The 20,080-nt window shown below is 43.4% G+C and overlaps 1 protein-coding gene across 4 annotated transcripts in view; it reads right to left on the bottom strand.

The window, feature by feature from the left end:
• Positions 1-87: 87 nt before the first annotated feature.
• Positions 88-20,080, bottom strand: part of LOC139534866 (collagen alpha-6(IV) chain-like) — a 195,887-nt gene continuing 175,894 nt past the window's right edge. For all 4 annotated transcript variants that reach the window (XM_071334353.1, XM_071334354.1, XM_071334357.1 and 1 more), the window contains 16 exons: positions 19,052-19,222; positions 18,618-18,761; positions 18,295-18,417; positions 17,633-17,814; positions 17,463-17,526; positions 17,023-17,205; positions 16,767-16,874; positions 16,384-16,575; positions 10,780-10,896; positions 5,702-5,863; positions 5,252-5,350; positions 4,924-5,070; positions 4,561-4,677; positions 4,088-4,279; positions 3,600-3,886; positions 88-3,286 (listed from right to left, as the gene is read on the bottom strand). In XM_071334353.1, the coding sequence (XP_071190454.1) occupies positions 3,029-3,286; positions 3,600-3,886; positions 4,088-4,279; positions 4,561-4,677; positions 4,924-5,070; positions 5,252-5,350; positions 5,702-5,863; positions 10,780-10,896; positions 16,384-16,575; positions 16,767-16,874; positions 17,023-17,205; positions 17,463-17,526; positions 17,633-17,814; positions 18,295-18,417; positions 18,618-18,761; positions 19,052-19,222 (2,546 nt within the window). In that variant the 3' untranslated portion in view covers positions 88-3,028. The remainder of the gene's footprint in view (positions 3,287-3,599; positions 3,887-4,087; positions 4,280-4,560; positions 4,678-4,923; positions 5,071-5,251; positions 5,351-5,701; positions 5,864-10,779; positions 10,897-16,383; positions 16,576-16,766; positions 16,875-17,022; positions 17,206-17,462; positions 17,527-17,632; positions 17,815-18,294; positions 18,418-18,617; positions 18,762-19,051; positions 19,223-20,080) is intronic.

The raw sequence follows: 20,080 nt of genomic DNA, 5'->3' as shown, positions 1-20,080 counted from the left end.
TTAAAACTATTGATGATGTTGTGTTAGTCAGTGGTTGACAATCAAATATGACTGCTGTGGCTTTCCACGGAAAAGATGAAGACAAAATAAAAGTGTTATCACCTAAGTGTTAAACTTTAATGTTGTCTTGTTAAGCACACAGCACTTTATGTGTTAAGTACCTACTAGGTTAGGTATGTTGCACTCTTCAAATGTGGTAAATCCACTACATCAAACAACATATATTTAATTTGGACCCTTTTACACATACTGTAGTCTAGATCTGTATAGGTGGTATATCATTGTGTTTAATTTCTCTCAAACAATCCTAATCATCGTTCTTCATTCAATCTGAATCTGTGTTAGTTGTAATGCTTTTATTTCATTGTGAACACAAAACTGCAACTTTTGACCAAATCTGTTGTGTCCTCTGAGGAAAATGTAGCACGTCTGCATAATCAGTGCAGTTATACATCTCTGTTATACATGTAAAATGTGGATTTGTATGAAAAATATTTATTTTTCAGGTTCTCAAAATTCCTTTTAAGACAGTGGAATATATTCAACAGAGGTCAGTGTCAAAACAGTGACAATAAAAAATGTGTTTTTATCTTTTTGTGTCATTCAAATATACTCATAGAATTATATATTTCCATATAAAACATATCCTAAATTTTTTTTTGTTTCGTTCCTATCATCGAATGTACAGATCATCTCCCCCAAAATATATTTGTAAATAACCTTTGAACCAGGGAATAATTACAGTGAAGTATAAGAATTACAATCTAGATTACAGACAAAAGAACAACAAATGAGAAAAAATCTAATTGAAAAAGATGTACTCAGGGCTACCAATGAGAGATGGGCCTGTGTGTTAGACATAGTGGTCATAGTGGTTACAACTTAAGGCACCCAGCACTTTTAACATCAGTGGCTGCGTTCCAGGTCACCTACATTGCAAGCGTTGCATTGGCATCAGATTGCTAGATCATATGATGTGGCTAGCTGGTATATTAATCACCTATCCAGGTGTTTTGAGATCTGGCAGGCGTCTGCAATGTAGTCGCACTGGAACGCATCCATCAACATGACAGGAACTGAGGAGAGCAGATAGGGACTACAGCAACACAGTAGGCCTTATCGTTTGCTCTGATAAAATTGATAGTAAGCTTCTGTCCAACAACAAATATTGTAACGGGAAATGTGTGTGTGGTGTGTTTGTTGTTAGTTTGTGATTCCTTCCAAGCAGTTACTGCGTACTTGTATGTTTTGGCTCAAGTATGGGTGGTGGAGGGTTTTATAAAAACCCAAATTTGGTCACAAAACAAAATGGAGCGAAGATAGTTACTCTCCTCACCTCGATAACCTGAGTGGAGCCATGGAGAAAATGATGGTTCTAAATAATTACAAAGCCAACATGATTTGGTGCAATGTACTATAGGCTTGGTCACCCATTCCAGTCAGTGAAGGAGGTGAGTTTAAAGTAGCAATATTCAATATCTGTTTCCACCCAAAGTGTGAAACCCCCCTAACAACTGCATTTGTAAACAAAGGGGTGGGTCTTGGGAACATGGAACTACCATTGAGTTACTTTAACTCTATGTTAGCTGTCTAACACAGTGACAGTGACATTACACACTCCACTATTAGGGTCTCACTGAGCACAGGAGTGCTCCTTAAAAGGAGATGGTCACAATAATCATGTGTGTTCAGTGTAGATGGTGTGTGTTCCAGCAGTGAATTGGGGGGGGGGGGGGCTGGTGTTGGTGGTTAGAACCTTCAACCTCCACCGCTGTAGCTAAACTGAAAAGAAACGCACAAGTTACAGATCATTACCTGCACAGACTGACTCCATTCATACCACAGGAGGTTTGTGGCACCTTCATTGGGGAGGACTGGCTCATAATAATGGCTGGAGCTGAATAAGTGGAATGGTATCAAATGCATGCAACGCATGGTTTCCATGTGTTTGATGCCATTCCATTCGCTCCGTTCATGCCATTGCTGTGAGCCGTTCTCCCCTCAGCAGCCTCCTGTGATTTATACCAATTATAGGCACTCACATTACCGCAATACATTAAACATACGCATAAATGGGATCTTATATAAATAGAAGTATCACCATTTTTTCCAAGTGATTCGGCATGGGATGACGTTACCTCACCCGATCTGTCTATGCCACTCATTCTAATATTTAAAAAGTGATGGATTTGTCTTTTTCAAAACTGTTGTCAAGTTGAGTCCCAGGGTAGGGTAGCACCAAAAAAAAAAGAACATATTGGCTTCTAATAGAATCACAAGCACATATCATAACACACTTACTGTTTCTCTTAACTGAAGCAGACATAATAGATATCATAGGTGTGTGTGTGTGTTTGAGTATGAAAAGCGGTTGGCTAGCTATAGCAGTTAACAGGTCTCTTAGGTTCATGACTGCATGTAGTTGTAACGGCAGAGAACGCATTCATCCCAAATAGCATCATATTCCCTATGTAATGCACCACTATGGACCAGAGTCCTATGGGTAGTGCACTATATAGGCCATTTGGGATGTAGCCCAGGAAGCGAAAGCGGTTCAGTGCAGGCCAAAGGGGTGGTTTGAGGTTGCACTCTCCGAGGTAGCCGTGAATGTTTTCAGACACATAACCATAGCAACGTGAAAAGAACAAAATAAAGACACATGAAACATACAGTATAGCACCACTGTCAGTAATAATCTAGTTTCGAACAAGACCGCTCATCTCTCCATCCCTTTCTGTCTTACATCGATAGAAGGGCATCCTAAACCCATAAAAGGGCCCTCGTCGGCTCCTTCAGGAGCCCCTCACCCTCCTAGTGAGACCCCTAGATGAAGCAGGAGAGGTGCTCAAATTCAGTCAGTCAAAGTTTATTTTGTATTTTTTATCATTTCAATTACTCCATCTCCACCTCCATCTCTCTTTTTCCTTTCTGATAAGTAATCATCACCCTCTCCTTTGTTGTTTCAGTCTCTCTCTTTTTCATTTCCCATATCTTCTATCCATCTCTCCATCTTCGACTCTTATCCCAGCTACAAGATCTTGCTGCAGACTTGACAGCGACTGACTCGGCTGCGTTGGTTGCCTCCCTTCAGTGTGTCCATCGGAGGGGGGTCGAACTCCCGGTTAGGCTCAACCGTGGTCAGCCAGAAGCTGTACTTGTTGGCAAAGTAGTGGCAGGTGCCCTTGGCCCCATTACACTCAATGAAGGGCGTGGCGCGGAAGTCTTCCAGACAGGACCCTGGAGAGCTCAGGGACTGGCCGCCGCCCTCAGCCCCGGCAGCAGTGTGCTGTATGGGGGGAAAGGAGAGAGAGAGAGAGGAGGAGGGGACCAGACAATACCTAGGTGTTAGTTTCTAGATGGTGGTTTAGACTATGGAGTTATTGGGTAGTGAACTAGCTTTCATTAGAGAATAAAATATAGGCCAGGATTCAAAGAGTGATTGACATTTAAAGGTAATTTTACGATTGAGCCGACATCTTCAGCGGTTGCCATGAATGTGATCGCAAACGCAGGAATATTGGCTTAAGAAGGCACTCTGGGCGACAACGCTCTACATTGCACAGTGGATTAAATCTGGCCTTAATCCCCCCCCAACTCACCATGAGAAAGGAGTACCCGATCCAGAGGGATCTCCAGCCGGGAGGGCAGGTAGGGATGGTGAGGTCCTGTGAGTGGACAGCTACAGGCTGGGAGTAGGCCTCGCACACGGAGCACCTGCTGATGTACTGGCTGATGGCCTCCTCTCCCACCGGCATCATGGGGATGGGTGCCGTGGTGGACAGCCAATAGGACTTGTCGTTGCGACTGGCGTAGTAGCAGATCTCGTTGGGCGTGCAGTACAGGAAGGGGACAGTGCTGAAACGGGGAAGGCAGGAGCCTGCCATACCTGCGAGAGAGGGGAGAGGAGGGAGAGAGGTGGAGAGAAGGGGGAGAGATGGGGGAGTAGGGGAGGAGAGATATAAAGTTGAGCTTTCCACAGGTTTTGTAGGTCGCTCTGCCTGCCCGAATTGTATAATCGCTCATGTTGCCCTTGTGTGTGTGTGTGTGTGTGTGTGTGTGTGCGTGTGCAAGCGTGTGTGTGACGCACCGAGGTCCTGGTTATGGGCCTTCTCCTGCCCCTCAACATACAGCAGACTGTATCCTTCCCAGAGCTGAGCCATGCCCTGAGGACACATGGGCACCTGGTTGTTCTGACTGTGCTTCACCAGAGTGTAGCCAATACTCCTGCTGCGCGCCACACTACCTGGGGGACCCTGCAGGCCAGGCTTACCGGGCAGACCTGGGTGAGAGAGGAGAGGAAGAGAGTGGGGAGGTGAAAAGAGATGGGAGGGGAGAAGTGGGGAGGGAGTATGTAAGTAGTACAGGTTCAAATGTTGTGTATCACTTTACTTAAAACCTCCGGCTAAAATGCATTATGATGCGATTATAAAGCAATGTAAGACTTGTCATGTTGTATAGAGGTCGATGTGTGTTCAGACGGATTCACATACAGACATTCTAGATACACACTCATACTCACAGTTGGCAAATATACTGTAGACACTATACACACACACACACCTTGTGACCCGGTAGGTCCAGGGAAACCAGGAGTACCAGAGTCTCCCAGAGGTCCGTCCAGGCCTGACCCTCCGTTCCTCCCCAGCTTCCCTACCGCGCCGGGCCTGCCTTTAGGACCTGGAACAGAGGAGGAGGATCTGATGTCACTTCATGTTTTAATACCTAATGTGTCAGGTTTGGATCAGGGTAGTGTAAACTGATCCTAGAAATGGAATTAGGAGGTGACTGTGGTTCGTCTGAATCCACACAAGGCAAAACTGATCCTAGATCAATATTCCTTCTCTGAGATGCTTTGTGAATATAGTCCCAGTAGGTTACTTACCCCCCTGCCTGGCCTCTGGCTGTTCTAAGTAGGCTACTCACCCCCCCTGCCTGGCATGCCGGGATTGCCTGCTTCTCCCACGGGCCCTGGAGCTCCGTTGGCCCCGGGGTCTCCCATGTCTCCATAGGTTGTCCGGTTGCCCTGCCAGGGGAAAGTTATACCTTGGGGTCCCTTACGACCAGTATTACCTAGAGGGGGAGGGAGAGAAGTGTGAGGAGGGGAAAGGAGGGGGGAAGGGGATGGGGAGGAAGGGAAAGAGAGAGAGAACGCAAAATGAGAGGTACATTTTTTACAATTAATTAATCAAATTGACAAAGACAAGTGTTTCATCTTCAAGATCAGTGTGTGTTAAAAGGATAAGTCTCTCACCACTCCTTCCTTTGGGTCCTTTCCCACCGTAGTATCCTGGATCTCCAGGGAAGCCCATTTGTCCAGATGCTCCACTGTACCCAGAGTCACCTCTCTCTCCTGGGCAACACAACAACAACATGTACAACACACGCCATCAGACACATGATACACCAACTACAGGGTAAGAAAATGTCAGATCAACATCCAATTCTGGCTGATACTTTATTGAGTTGTCAACAAATGTGCCCATCAGACAAATTGTACGTTTCAGATCAACATCCAATTTAGGTTGATATTCAAAAGTGAATCTTACTTGAAGTAAATCAACCTTTTTTGAAACTATATTGTTGAGTCTATAAGGCTACCATCAAGGTAATCATCCTCAATCTGATAGCCATCATCACTGTACCTTGCTTTTGAATCACATTCTGATGGATATTACAGTACATTGATTTGTCATCCCTGTACCTTTGAATCCAGGGTTTCCGTCCCGTCCTGGGCCACCTGGACCCCCAGGGTCTCCACGGTTACCAGGGGTACCAGGGATGCCAGATAGCCCAGAGTCGCCTCTGTCTCCTTGGGCTGTACCGGGCCCCGGTGGGCCTGGGGGGCCTGGAGGACCACGGTAACCTGGAGGATCCGACCATAAACAATTAACACAAGAGTGAACTAGCCACAGTATAGAGGTCTATAGAGTGTTCGATTTAGATGGAGGGAGGAGAATGAGAGATGACTCAGAGGGAGAAATTGAGAGAAGGAGAAGGAGAAGAGGACAACCTGGAGGAACGGACAGAGGGGAGAGGAGATGTTAACACTCAGTAAACTAGGTATAGATATAGAGTGGTAAGAGATGGGGAGATGTAGGGAGGAAAGAGATAGAGGGGAAAGTAAAAAGGAGGAGAAGAACATGGAAGAAAGAGGAGGAAAGTGAGATGGAGGAATATAAGGAGACAAATCTCAGCTGATCAAATCAAATCATATTAGTCACATGCGCCGTATACAACAGTGAAATGCTTACTTACAAGCCCCTAACCAACAACGCAGTTTAAAAAAAATACAAATAAGAAATCAGAAATAAAAGTAACAAGTAATTAAAGACCAGCAGAAAAATAACGATAGCGAGACTACATACAGGGTACAGAGTCATTGTGCGGGGGCACTGGTTAGTTGAGGTAATATGTACATGTAGGTAGAGTTATTAAAGTAACTATGTATAGATGATAACAACAGAGAGTAGCAGCAGTGTAAAAGGGGGGGGGGGGACAATGCAAATAGTCTGGGTGGCCATTTGATTAGATGTTCAGGAGTCTTATGGCTTGGGGGTAGAAGCTGTTTAGAAGCCTCTTGTACATAGACTTGGCGCTCCGGTACCGGAGTACAAGATACAATTTTTAGGGCCTTCCTCTGTCAACGCCTGGTATAGAGGTCCTGGATGGATGGCAGGAATCTTGGCCCCAGTACGCACTGCCCTCTGTAGTGCCTTGCGGTCAGAGGCCGAGCAGTTGCCATACCAGGCAGTGATGAAACCAGTTAGGATGCTCTCGATGGTACAGCTGTAGAACCTTTTGAGGATCTGAGGACCCATGCAAAATCTTTTCAGTCTCCTGAGGGAAGAATAGGTTTTGTCGTGCCCTCTTTATGACTGTCTTGGTGTGCTTGGACCATGTTAGTTTGTTGGTGATGTTGACACCAATGAACTTGAAGCTCTCAACCTGCTCCACTACAGCCCCGTCGATGAGAATGGGGGAGTGCTCGGTCCTCTTTTTCCTGTAGTCCACAATCATCTCCTTTGTCTTGATCACATTGAGGGAGAGGTTTTTGTCCTGGCACCACATGGTCAGGTCTCTGACCTCCTCCCTATAGGCTGTCTCGTCGTTATCGGTGATCATACCTACCACTGTTGTGTCATCGACAAACTTAATGATGGTGTTGGAGTCGTGCCTTGCCGTGCAGTCATGAGTGAACAGGGAGTACAGGAGGGGACAGAGCACGCACCCCTGAGGGGCCCCTTTGTTGAGGATCAACGTGGCAGATGTGTTGTTACCTATCCTACCTGGGGGTGGCCCGTCAGGAAGTCCATGATCCAGTTGCAGAGGGAGGTGTTTAGTCCCAGGGTCCATAGCTTATTGATGAGCTTTAAGGGCACCATGGTGTTGAACGCTGAGCTGTAGTCAATGAATTGCATTCTCACATAGGTGTTCCTTTTGTCCAGGTGGGAAAGGGCAGTGTGGAGTGCAATAAAGATTGCATCATCTGTGGATCTGTTTTGGCGGTATGCAAGTTGGAGTGGGTCTAGGGTTTCTGGGATAATGGTGTTGATGTGAGCCATGACCAGCCTTTCAAAGCAGTTCATGGCTACAGACGTGAGTGCTATGGGTCGGTAGTCATTTAGCAGGTTACCTTTGTGTTCTTGGGCACAGTAACTATGGTGTTCTGCTTGAAACATGTTGGTATTACAGACTCGGAAAGGGAGAGGTTGAAAATGTCAGTGAAGAAAATTGCCAGTTGGTCAGCGCATGCTCGCAGTACACTTCCTGGTAATCTGTCTGGCCCTGCGGCCTTGTGAATGTTGACCTGTTTAAAGGTCTTACTCACATTTGCTGCGGAGAGCATGATCACACAGTCTTCCAGAACAGCTGGTGCTCTCATGCATGTTTCAGTGTTATTTTCCTCGAAGCGAGTGTATAAGTAGTTTAGCTCGTCTGGTAGGCTCATGTCACTGGGCAGCTCTTGGCTGTGCTTCCCTTTGTAGTCTGTAATGGTTTGAAAACCATGACACATCCGACGAGCGTCAGAGCCGGTGTAGTACAATTAGATCTTAGTCCTGTATTGACGCTTGCCTGTTTGATGGTTTGTCGGAGGGCATAGCGGGATTTCGTATAAGCTTCCTGGTTAGAGTCCTGCTCCTTGAAAGCGGCAGCTCTAGCCTTTAGCTTTGTGCGGATGTTGCCTGGCTTCTGGTTGCGGTATGTACGTACAGTCACTATGGGGACGACGTCATCGATGCACTTATTGATGAAACCAATGACTGATGTGGCGTACTCTTCAATGCTATTGGAGGAATCCTGGGACACATTCCAGTCTGTGCTAGCAAAACAGTCCTGTAGCTTAGCATCTGCTTCATCTGACAACTTTTTTTATTGATCGAGTCACTGGTGCTTCCTGCTTTAATTTTTGCTTGTAAGCAGGAGGATAGAATTATGGTCAGATTTGCCAAATGGAAGGCAAGCTTTGTATGCGTCTCTGTGTGTGGAGTAAAGGTGGTCCAGAGTTTTTTCCTTCTGGTTGCACATTTAACATGCTGATAGAAATTTGGTAAGACGGATTTAAGTTTCCCTGCATTAAAGTCCCCGGCTACTAGTCCCCGGAATTTTCCTGTTTGCTTATGGCGGAATACAGCTCATTCAGTGCGGTCTTAGTGCCAGCATCAGTCTGTGGTGGTTTGTAGACAGCTACGAAAAATACACATTAGAACTCTCTAGGTCTACAGCTTATCATGAGATACTCTACCTCAGGCGAGCAAAACCTTGAGACTTCCTTAGATATCGTGCACCAGCTGTTATTTACAAAAATATATAGTCCGCTGCCCCTTGTCTTACCAGACGTCGCTGTTCTATCCTGCCGATACAGCGTAACGGCAGCCAGCTGTACATTGAGAATGTCGTCGTTCAGCCACGACTCCGTGAAACATAATATGTTACAGTTTTGAATGTCCCGTTGGTAGTTTAATCTTCCACGTAGTTCATCAATTTTATTTTCCAAAGATTGCACGTTTGCTAGCAGAATGGAAGGAAGTGAGGGTTTAGTCGATCGACTACAAATTCTCAGAAGGCAGCCTGCCCTCTGGCCCCTTTTTCTCCGCCTTCTCTTCATGCAAATGACGGGGATCTGGGCCTGTTTCCGGGAAAGCAGTATATCATTCACATCGAGCTCATCGGATTCGTTAAAGGAAAAAAAACGATTCTGCAAGTCCGTGTTGTGTAATCACAGTTCTGATGCCCAGAAGTTATTTTCGGTCATAAGAGACGGTAGCAGCAACATTACAGTTGAAGTCGGAAGTTTACATACACCGTAGCCAAATACATTCAAACTCCATTTTTCACAATTCCTGACATTTAATCTTTGTAAAAAATTCCCTGTCTTCGGTCAGTTAGGATCACCACTTCATTTTAAGAATGTGAAATGTCAGAATAATAGTAGAGAGAATGATTTATTTCTACTTTTATTTATTTCATCACGTTCCCAGTGGGTCAGAAGTTTACATACACTCAATTAGTATTTGGTAGCATTGCCTTTAAATTGTTTAACTTGAGTCAAACGTTTCTGGTTGCCTTCCACAAGCTTCCCACAATGAGTTGGGTGAATTTTGGCCCATTCCTCCTGATGTAATGGAGTCAGGTTTGTAGTCCTCCTTGCTCGCACACACTTTTTCAGCTCTGCTCACAAATATTATATAGGATTGAGGTCAGGGCCTTGTGATGGCCACTCCAATACCTTGACTTTCTTGTCCTTAAGCCATTTTGCCACAACTTTGTAAGTATGCTTGGGGTCATTGTCCATTTTGAAGACCCATTTACGACCAAGCTTTAACTTCCTGACTGATGTCTTGAGATTTTGCTTCAATATATCCACATAATTTTCCTCCCTCATGATGCCATCTATTTTATGAAGTGCACCAGTCCCTCCTTCAGCAAAGCACCCCCACAACATGATGCTGCCACCCCCGTGCTTCACGGTTGGGAAGGTGTTTTCCTCCAAATATAACGACGGTCATTATGGCCAAACAGTTCTATTTTTGTTTCATCAGACCAGAGAACATTTCTCCAAAAAGTACGATCTTTGTCCCCATGTGCAGTTGCAAACCATAGTCTGGCTTTTTTATGGCGGTTTTGGAGCAGTGGCTTCTTCCTTGCTGAGCGGACTTTCAGTTTATGTCGATATAGGACTCGTTTTACTGTGGATATAGATACTTTTGTACCTGTTTCCTCCAGCATATTCACAAGGTCCTTTGCTGTTGTTCTGGGATTGATTTGCACTTTCCGCACCAAAGTACGCTCATCTCTAGGAGACAGAACGCATCTCCTTTCTGAGCGGTATGACGGCTGCGTGGTCCCATGGTCTTAATTGATTTCTTTTGATTTTCTCATGATGTCACTGAGTTTGAGAGGCACTGAGTTTGAAGGTAGGCCTTGAAATACATCCACAGGTACACCTCCAATTGACTCAAACGATGTCAATTATCAGAAGCTTCTAAAGCCATGACATAATTTTCTGGAATTTTCCTAGCTGTTAAAGGCACAGTCAACTTAGTGTATGTAAACTTCTGACCCACTGGAATTGTGATACAGTGAATTATAAGTGAAATAATCTGTCTGTAAACGATTGTTGGAAAAATGACTTGTGGAGTGGTTGAAAAACTAGTTTTATTGACTCCAACTTAAGTGTATGTAAACTTCTGACTTCAACTGTATGTACAAAATAAGTAAAATGTATAAGTTACAATTAATCTATAGTTTTGTAAAAGACCAAATGAAGGGTTAAATTACCTTCTTCTCCATCGATTCCTGGCAGGCCAGGGTCTCCCAGTGGTCCAGGGATGTTAGAAAAGACAGTCTCCCCGCGAGGACCAGGCATACCTGGGAAGCCCGTCACACCAGGACCCCCTGACATCCAGACAAGAGTTGTGGTCAGCATCAACACACACACACACACAAGTTACCCTTGGTGCCTCACTGTTTCTGCTTTAGAAACCGACTCTGGTCAAAAGAAGTACACTATTACAGGAAATTACAGGGAATAGTGAAACAAGAAATATATTATGGACCGTAAACTATCACCTTCATGCACTTAAGGAAATCATGGATGGCGGAGGCTCAATCAAGCTAGTCATCTTGACTACTTTCTTATGTTATTCTCGCTGCCACCAAAAGTTAAGAGTGTTGATGGGGACCGAATGTGGTCGGACCATCAAATAATTGGTATACACATTACTCTTACAGAATTTCCGCAAGGGCGAGGATATTGGACATTTTATCAGAGCCTACTGGATGACAACTTGTTTTTAACCAAGACAGAATCATTTATGACTGACTTTGTCCTACATAACATAGGTACAGCAGATCACCTTATTGTATGGGACACTTTTAAATGTGTCTTAAGAGGCCATTCAATTCAATACTCCTCTTTAAAACAAAAACAATTTTGGTTAAAATATTTATATTAACAAAGGAAATAGAGGAACTAATAGGCCAGGGCTGGATGGCATACCAGTTGAGGCATATCAAACCTTTTTTTCAATGTACTCAGAGGTCCGTTATTAGCATGTTTTAACTACTCCTATAAAAATAGTAGACTATCAGATACTTAGCAAGGTCTGATTTCACTATTACTGAAACAGGACCCAGGTGGTAAATATAAAGATCCAGTCCACCTAAAAAACTGGAAACTCTTACACTTCATTGTTGCGATGCCAAAATCCTAGCAAATTGCATAGAAATAAAAACGTATTGTCGGATATTATTCATCCTAATCAGACATGTTTTTTACATGGACAATACATTGGAGATAATATAAGACAAGTACTGGAAACAATAAGACACTATGAAAAATCTGGGAAACCAGGCCTGGTATTCATAGCTGACTTTGAAAAGGCCTTTGATAAACCACAACTGGAATTTATATATAAATGCCTGGACAATTTTAATTTACGAGAAACTCTTATACAATGGGTTAAAGTTATGTATAGTTCCCCCAGGTGTAAAATGGTAAATAATAGCTACTTCTCAGAAAGTATTAAATTGTCAAGAGGAATAAAACAAGGTTGCCTACAATCGGCATATCTATTTATTATGGCCATCGAAATGTTAGCTATTATTAAAATCAGATCCAACAATAATATCAAGGGGCGAGAAATCCAGGGCTTAAAAAACAAAGCTGTGAGAGGTTGGATCCCTGCACAGCCTCATAGAGGATCTAGATCATTTCTCTAACCTCTCTGGATTAAAACCAAATTATGATATGTAAGCCATATTACATATTGGATCGCTAAAAAATACTACTTTTACATTACCGTGTAGTTTACCAATAAAATGGTCCGACGGTGAAGTGGACATACTCGGTATGCATATCCCAAAATAAAGAAATTCTCTCACTACAATACATTTTAATAGACAGTTAGCCAAATTAGATAAGATCTTGCAAACATGGCAAGGACAACACCTGTTTATTTGTGGAAACATCACCCTAATTTATTTTTTAGTCATACCCAGACTAACTATTTACTTATGGCCCTGCCTACACCTAACGATTTGTTTTTGTAATTATATGAGCAAACTTTTTCCAATTCATTTGGAACGACAAGCCAGACAAAATTAAACTGCCTTTTTATATAATGAATATGAATTCGTAGGGCTAAAATTATTAAATATTAAAGCATAGTACCTTTCACTAAAGGCATACAAAAACTATAATTAAATTAAAACTGTTTCTCTAGCAGATTAGTAAAGAATGCCTTTTTCCCTTCATTCAGATTACAACCTCTCGCTTTCGGTTATTTGAAAATGAAATAATCTCCAAAATATTGCTACTTTTAAAACAAGCAAAAGAAAGCTGGTTCCAATTTCAGTTGAATAAACCACAAAAGACATAACAAATATTACAACAAATATTAGTGTTGAGCTCAAATATACTAATTGATAAAAAACATATATATAATCTTTGTAAATTATATCATAAATAGGACTGGTGGAGTTATGTCACACATGCAGATAACAAACATATATGGACATTTCTGCTCTATCCAAAATTACAACCAACTGACTGCAGCATTACAGCAATTTTTTGTTGTTGAGTTATGTGGAAAGGGGAGAATGTAAGGAACTTGTTGGCCCTGCATTAAAGGTTAAAATTGGCAAAAGAAAATTGTGACTCGTTTCAGGAAAGTATTTAAGTAAAAATACTTTAAAGTACTACTTAAGTCATTTTTTGGGGTATCTGTACTTTACTATTTACATTTTGGACTACTTTTAATTTTTCTTCACTACATTCATTAAGAAAATATTGTACTTTGCACTCCATACACTTTCCTTGACACCCAAAAGTACTCGTTACATTTTGATTTCTTAGCAGGACAGAAAAATAGTCCAATTCACACACTTATCAACCGAACATCCCCGGTCATCCCCACTGCCTCTGATCTGGTGGACTGACTAAACCGACATGCTTTGTTTGTAAATTATGTCTGAATGTTGGAGTGTGCCCCTGGCTTTCCGTAAAAAAAATAATTTAAAAAAAGAAAATGGTGTCATCTGGTTTGCTTAATATAAGGAATTATAAATGATTTATACTTTTACTTTTGATACTTAAGTATATTTTAAACCAAATAATGTTATACTTTTACTCAAGTAGAACTTTACTGGGTGACTTTTACTTCTCAGGAGCAGCATTTGAACGTAAACATTTATTTTTTATCAAAATGAGTTTTTGGGCAGAAATGCCTTCTGGAACATATGAACTTTCATGTGCCTTAATAACAAACTTGTATTCCATCCATAAATACGAATACAATGGTTAAATTACGAGCCTAGTTGGTTTAGCCATGGAAAAAGACAGGAACGTTCCCACTAGCCATGATTGGCTGAGATAATGTATGGGCTGGACATGCCGGGAGATGAGTTTGGATTGGTCTGCCATGTAGCATGCTTTTGTCTATAACATGAGCTGTTCAGTATGTGTTGACAGTCATTTCTACTGCGCCGTTTTTGAAAGATATAACGTTAGCCATCGAAAACTACAAAAGTTTTGCTACTTTTCTCAACAACATTGATGCCCTGAATCGACAGATCTGTAGGAAAAAGTGATGGGCTACTTTCTGCACACGCCACAATCAGTGTGAACCGGAGTGGCTTGACACAAAGCTGGCCAAACAAGATGTTGCTACAAAAAAACGGAGTTAAATGGTTCCAGTCTGCCGTGAAGCGTTCATCCATGTATATGGGTAAGAGTCTAGCTACATTTTCCAGATATGTTTCTAATTTTGTCAGAAAGTCATTTTTATTGCAAGTTAAAGCATACCGTTAGTTAGCTAGCAAACATTAGCTTGCTGGCTCGCTAGCTAACATTACGTGTGTAATCTGTGTAGTACTATTATTTGAATCAGAAATCCCCATTTGTATTGCTAGTTATAGCCTAATGTTAGCTAGTTAACATTGAACCAGGTTTGTTAGCTTTAGCCACCTGCAGATTCATACTACAGCTATGAAAACATTTGAATTGGTAGAAGTAGAAGTTGGGGTTATGCCGGTTCATTGTTTAGCTAGCTAGTTAGCATGTCTAAACAAAACACTCCACTTCGGCCGGATTATTACATGACCCATCAAATTAGCAAGTGTGTCTGGGGGTGATTATGGCCATCGATTGTATTTCATGAACGTGTACATGTCTAGACAATAGTTTCCCATCCACTCAGCTAGATGTGGCTGAAGTTTGGTTATAGCATTTCTTTCACATGACCCATTCATTTAGACAAGTGTGTCGGGTAAGCGTCATCCAATAACGATAAAATATGAATAAAATATTTTTATCTGAACACTTTCTGTTTTTGATATTGCTACTATGCAAGTACTATCACTGTACGATTTACACCTTCTGTATCCTGTGACTAATAAACTACATCAAACTTTTACATTTTGCTACATCAGACCGAATCTAGACAGTCGGTCACAATTGTGATAAATAAAAAAGTAAACCAGGTTCATTTAAGGACCAAAAAATGTACAGCTGCACCATACAAGTTGTAAAATAGTTGGGAAGAGATTTTCATGGCACACGGTTTATGAACTGATACACAAAACAATTCCGGATTCAAATTATTATACAAAATTCTTGCAACAAATGAAAAGTTATGGCAATGGGGAATACAACCATCCCAGCTCTGCAGATTTTGCTGCAAAGAGACAGAATCATTAGATCACGTGTTTTGGTACTGCCCATATGTAGCTTGTTTTTGGTCGCCGGTTCAGAAATTGCTGAAAAATCACAACATTTACCTAAAGCTAACTCTGTAAATGGCACTGCGAGGTTACTTGAAAAGCCATAGTCACTCGATCAATTATATAATACTCTTAGTGGCTTCCATCGGCCACTGATTGGTGGAGTGCTGCAGAGACAGTTGTCCTTCTGAAAGGTTCTCCCATCTCCACAGAGGAACTCTGGAGCTCTGCCAGTGACCATCGGGTTGTTGGTCACCTCCCTGACCAAAGCCCTTCTCCCTCGATTGCTCAGTTTGACCGGGTGGCCAGCTCTAGGAAGAGTCTTGGTGGTTCCAAACGTCTTCCATTTAAGAATGAGTGCTTGGGGACCTTCAGTGATGCAGAAATGTTTTAGTACCCTTCCCTAGATCTGTGCCTTGACACAATCCTGTCTACGGACAATTCCTTCGACCTCATCGCTTGGTTTTCGCTCTGACATGCACTGTCAACTGTGGGACCTTATATAGACAGGTGTGTGTCTTTCCAAATCATGTCCAATCAATTTAATTTACCACAGGTGGACTCCAATCAAGTTGTAGAAACATCTCAACGATGATCAATGGAAACAGGATGCACCTGAGCTCAAATTCCAGTCTGATAGCAAAGGGTCTATTTTTTATTTATTTTTATAAATCTGCAAAAATTCTAGAAACCTGTTTTCGCTCTGTCATTATGGGGTATTGTGTGTAGATTGATGAGGGGAAAAAACAATTTAATCAATTGTAGAATAAGGCTGTAACGTAACAAAATATGGAAAAAGTCAAGGGGTCTGAATACTTTCCCAAGGCACTGTATATTATCTATGTCTGTGTGACCAACCAGTGTTCGAAACCCTGGTCTTCTGCACGCCACAAGACTGTGTTAGCCCGCTGAGCTAAAGCATAGGCATTAGCTCAGGGAGCTAACACAAGTCTATAGGCAATGTTAGGGTTGGAGTCGGTCATCACGTTACTCATCAAGGTTACTCATCTACGCTCATCTGTGCTTTTACACCTGCATTGCTTGCTCTTTGGGGTTGTAAGCCGCCTATCTTTAAAGCACTTTGTGACTACTGCCGATATAAAAAGTGTTATAAAATACATTTGATTGATTATTTGATTCTGATTGATTGATCTTTCTCACCTGACTCTCCTCTAGCTCCCTTCTCTCCATTGTACCCAGGTCCACCTGGGATGGAGGAGCCCCTTTCTCCCTTCAGACCGGCTGCTCCAGGAGTGCCGGGACGACCCCCGTCACTATAACCTGCGGTTCCTGGTAGACCCTTGGGTCCAGCCAGTCCGTTGAGCCCATCAAGACCAGGAGATCCCGGCAGACCTTGAGAAAGAATACTATTATTGCATTATAATATCGCCTAAAATAAAACATACTAAAGTTATGTTCGAGCAAGCCATGTCAGTTTAAGATAAAGAACCATTTTCTCTCAGGCCAATGATGTTGTATTAACAATGGTAATGTGTGGCATGGAAAAGCTAGAGGAGACTATGGTTCAGAGTGTCGAAACAAACCTTTCTCTCCAGATGTTCCAGGGGAGCCGGAGCGGCCAGGCATCCCGTCCAGACCTCTTCCTCCTGGGTATCCGTTCAGACCCTTAGCGCCAGTGAAACCAGGGGTACCTGAGAAGGGGGGACAAATTAATGTAAAGAAAATATTAATAATGATAAGGTTTCTTTCCCTCTTTTTTTCTATATCACTTCCTGTGACATTATTAATCTGTGTGGCCTTTATGACATCACTTCCTGTGACATTATCATCCCCACTCACCCATTTGTCCGGTTATTCCTCGATCTCCCGGTGCTCCCTTCTGTCCGTTGAACCCAGGGCCGCCTGCGAAACCGTTGTCCCCGGGGGCGCCTTTAGCACCTGGGTCACCTGAGTAACCAGGGGTTCCGGCCTCACCTTTAGCTCCGGGACCTCCGGGGTAGCCGGACGAGTCACCTCGCTCACCTGAGAACCATACAATATACAGGTAAGAACTTACCAATACAAAACCTTTACACTGAAAAGGTACAGGAAAGAATGGCAGAGATAACAGAATACAACGGGTAAGAGAATACAGTTAAGAGAATAGCACAGATAAGAGACCAACAATGGTAAGGGACTACAGTTAAGAGAATAGCACAGGGAAGAGACCAACATAGGTACAGTAAGATGACATGAGGTTCACAGGTAGGTATACAACAGGTGATGCGACAGCTACTCACCTTTAGCACCTGGCTGACCAAAGACTCCGGGGTTTCCAGGGAAACCAGGTTCGCCATCGTCACCCTACAGAACAATAATATGTCAAACTCAGTATAACATCAACTGCCACTTCTGTCTACTGCCTACAACATCACTGTTAAACTATTTGTATGGTGGTGTATGTGCCTACCCTAGGTCCAGGCATGCCAGGGAAGCCGATGATACCGGGAGATCCTTTAGGCCCTGGGTAGCCTGGCCCGGCTGGGCGCCCAGGGAGACCAGAAAGTCCTTGTTCTCCTTTAGCCCTGTCAGCATAACCAGGCAGTCCGGGCAAACCCTGTCGACCAGGCAGCCCTGGGAAACCCTTGTCACCTGGGGACAGGGAGGCACAAAATGGAGGATGTAGGAGCTTGTTGGTGATACGCATTTGATCCTTAATGGCGGCTGAAGGAGCTTGTTCGTGATGAGCATTTGATCTAAAATGGCGGCTGCAGGAGCTTGTTGGTGACACACGTTTAGCACAAAATGGCTGCTGCAGGAGCTTGATGGTGGCCAGGTTGAAGATGTCCTAAACTGGATAACGTAATAATTCCAAGAGGATGCTTTTGAAAATAAACAGATTCATAGGACCAGCACCGTTGCTAACTAGCATCTCTGGTCCGATTGTTTCGAAATCTTCCGCATTTACGTAAAGAGTGATGGGATATTAGAACCCTCTTGTATTAACCTTTGTTATCTTCAGCCTAGGTTAGTGGCACACATTTGTAACAAAATGGCAGATGTAAGACCTTGTTGGTGACCCACATTTGGCACAAAACGGATGACAATTTTGATTTGTAGCCTACCACCTACCTCTAGGTCCAGGGAAACCGGGTAGACCGTTGGCCCCATTGTCGCCCATCTGTCCCTTCTCAATGTACTCAACTCTGACGGGTCGAGAGGGTGCGCCGGGTGGACCAGCGTTACCTCTGTCACCTGGAACACACACACATAAGAGAGAAGCCACATCATTCCGTTTCTCTTTGAACCAAATAATACAGTTAGGGTTTCTTCTACGCCATAGGGTTTGAGCAAGCCGAAGAGAAACATTTGTGAAGCTAAACTAAAATGATAATCTACTCCCTATCCACTCCCTTCCCATCATTCCATTAGTTCTGTCATTCCCAATCCTGCACCTTTAGGTCCTGGCGCTCCGAAATCTCCGGGCAGACCGTCTCTTCCTGAGAATCCGGGAGCTCCTTTCCCTCCTGGACCTCCAGGTCTTCCAGGGTTACCTGGCATTCCGGGGAAACCCACCAGTCCGGGGTAACCGCTCTCGCCTGTGAACAGGAAAGGAATCATGATTAGAAAATGGCTCGTGGATCTGAGTAATATCCACTTTACATCGACATTTTCAAGCCAAATAAACATCAATAGAGCAATAGTAGGTATGGGTCCAATTACTCTACTCATCTCTCTAAAAATGCCAAGTGCCCGACGTGGCTCTGGTTAAAAACTACTGCACTGAATGGTGTAATTTGAGATTTGCACTATTGTGAGTGTCCACCCTACCTTGGCTTGGAAGTTAGCTATGGAGGTGTGTATGTTCGGTTATCCACCACCACCTTACCCTTTCTTCCTGGTCCCCCAGGGATGCCCTCTCTTCCCCCGGGGCCCGGTGGTCCTGGAAGACCCCTGAGTCCTGGAGAGCCATCGCCTCCTGGATCTCCTGGTTGTCCCTTCATCCCCGCTGGGCCCGGAAAGCCTGCATCACCTCTGGCTCCCTTCACACCGGGGTAGCCTGGGCGGGGAGGGAGAGGACAGCGAGTCAGGCATAACTCTTTCCTCTGAAAATCAATGGAGTACATTAGATTAATGTTAAAGAATTGTTCAAATAGGGCAGGGAGAAAGTGCTGATTTATAAACACATACATTAGACATCAAAATAACCAAACTTACCATAACTTACCTTTATTGCACTGTTAAAAACTTACCTTGTTGTGACATATACTACAATCATATTCAGTATCTAAATGACATTATAAACTGGGTGGTTTAAGACAAAACATTTATTTTATAATAGCAACAAGGCACCTTGGAGGTTTGTGCTATATGGCCAATATACCACAGCTAATGGCTGTATCCAGGCTCTCCGCGTTGTGTCGCGCATAATAACAGACAAAAGTATGTGGACACCTGCTCATCGAACATCTCATTCCAAAATAATGCCCAATAATATGGAGTTGGTCCCCCCTTTGCTGCTATAACAGTCTCCACTCTTCTGGGAAGGATTTCCACTAGATGTTGGTACATTGTTGTGGGGACTTGCTTCCATTCAGCCACAAGAGCATTAGTGAGGTCAGGCACTGATGTTGGGCAATTAGGCCTGGCTCGCATTTCTTATGGACCTCGCTTTGTGCACGGGGGCATTGTCATGCTGAAACAGGAAAGGGCCTTCCCCAAACTGTTGTCAAAAAGTTGGAAGCACAGAATTGTCTAGAATGTCATTGTATGCTGTTGTTGGCACTATGCATTGGGGCAGGTAGCATTCTCCTGGCAACCACCAAAACCAGATTTGTCCATCGGACTGCCAGATGGTGAAGGGTGATTCATCACTCCAGAGAATGCGTTGCCTATAGGTTTCCAATGGTCCAATTAC

This window comes from Salvelinus alpinus, chromosome 11, assembly GCF_045679555.1.
Source record: "Salvelinus alpinus chromosome 11, SLU_Salpinus.1, whole genome shotgun sequence".
NCBI lineage: Eukaryota > Metazoa > Chordata > Actinopteri > Salmoniformes > Salmonidae > Salvelinus > Salvelinus alpinus.
This window is presented reverse-complemented; position numbering and strand designations above follow the sequence as displayed.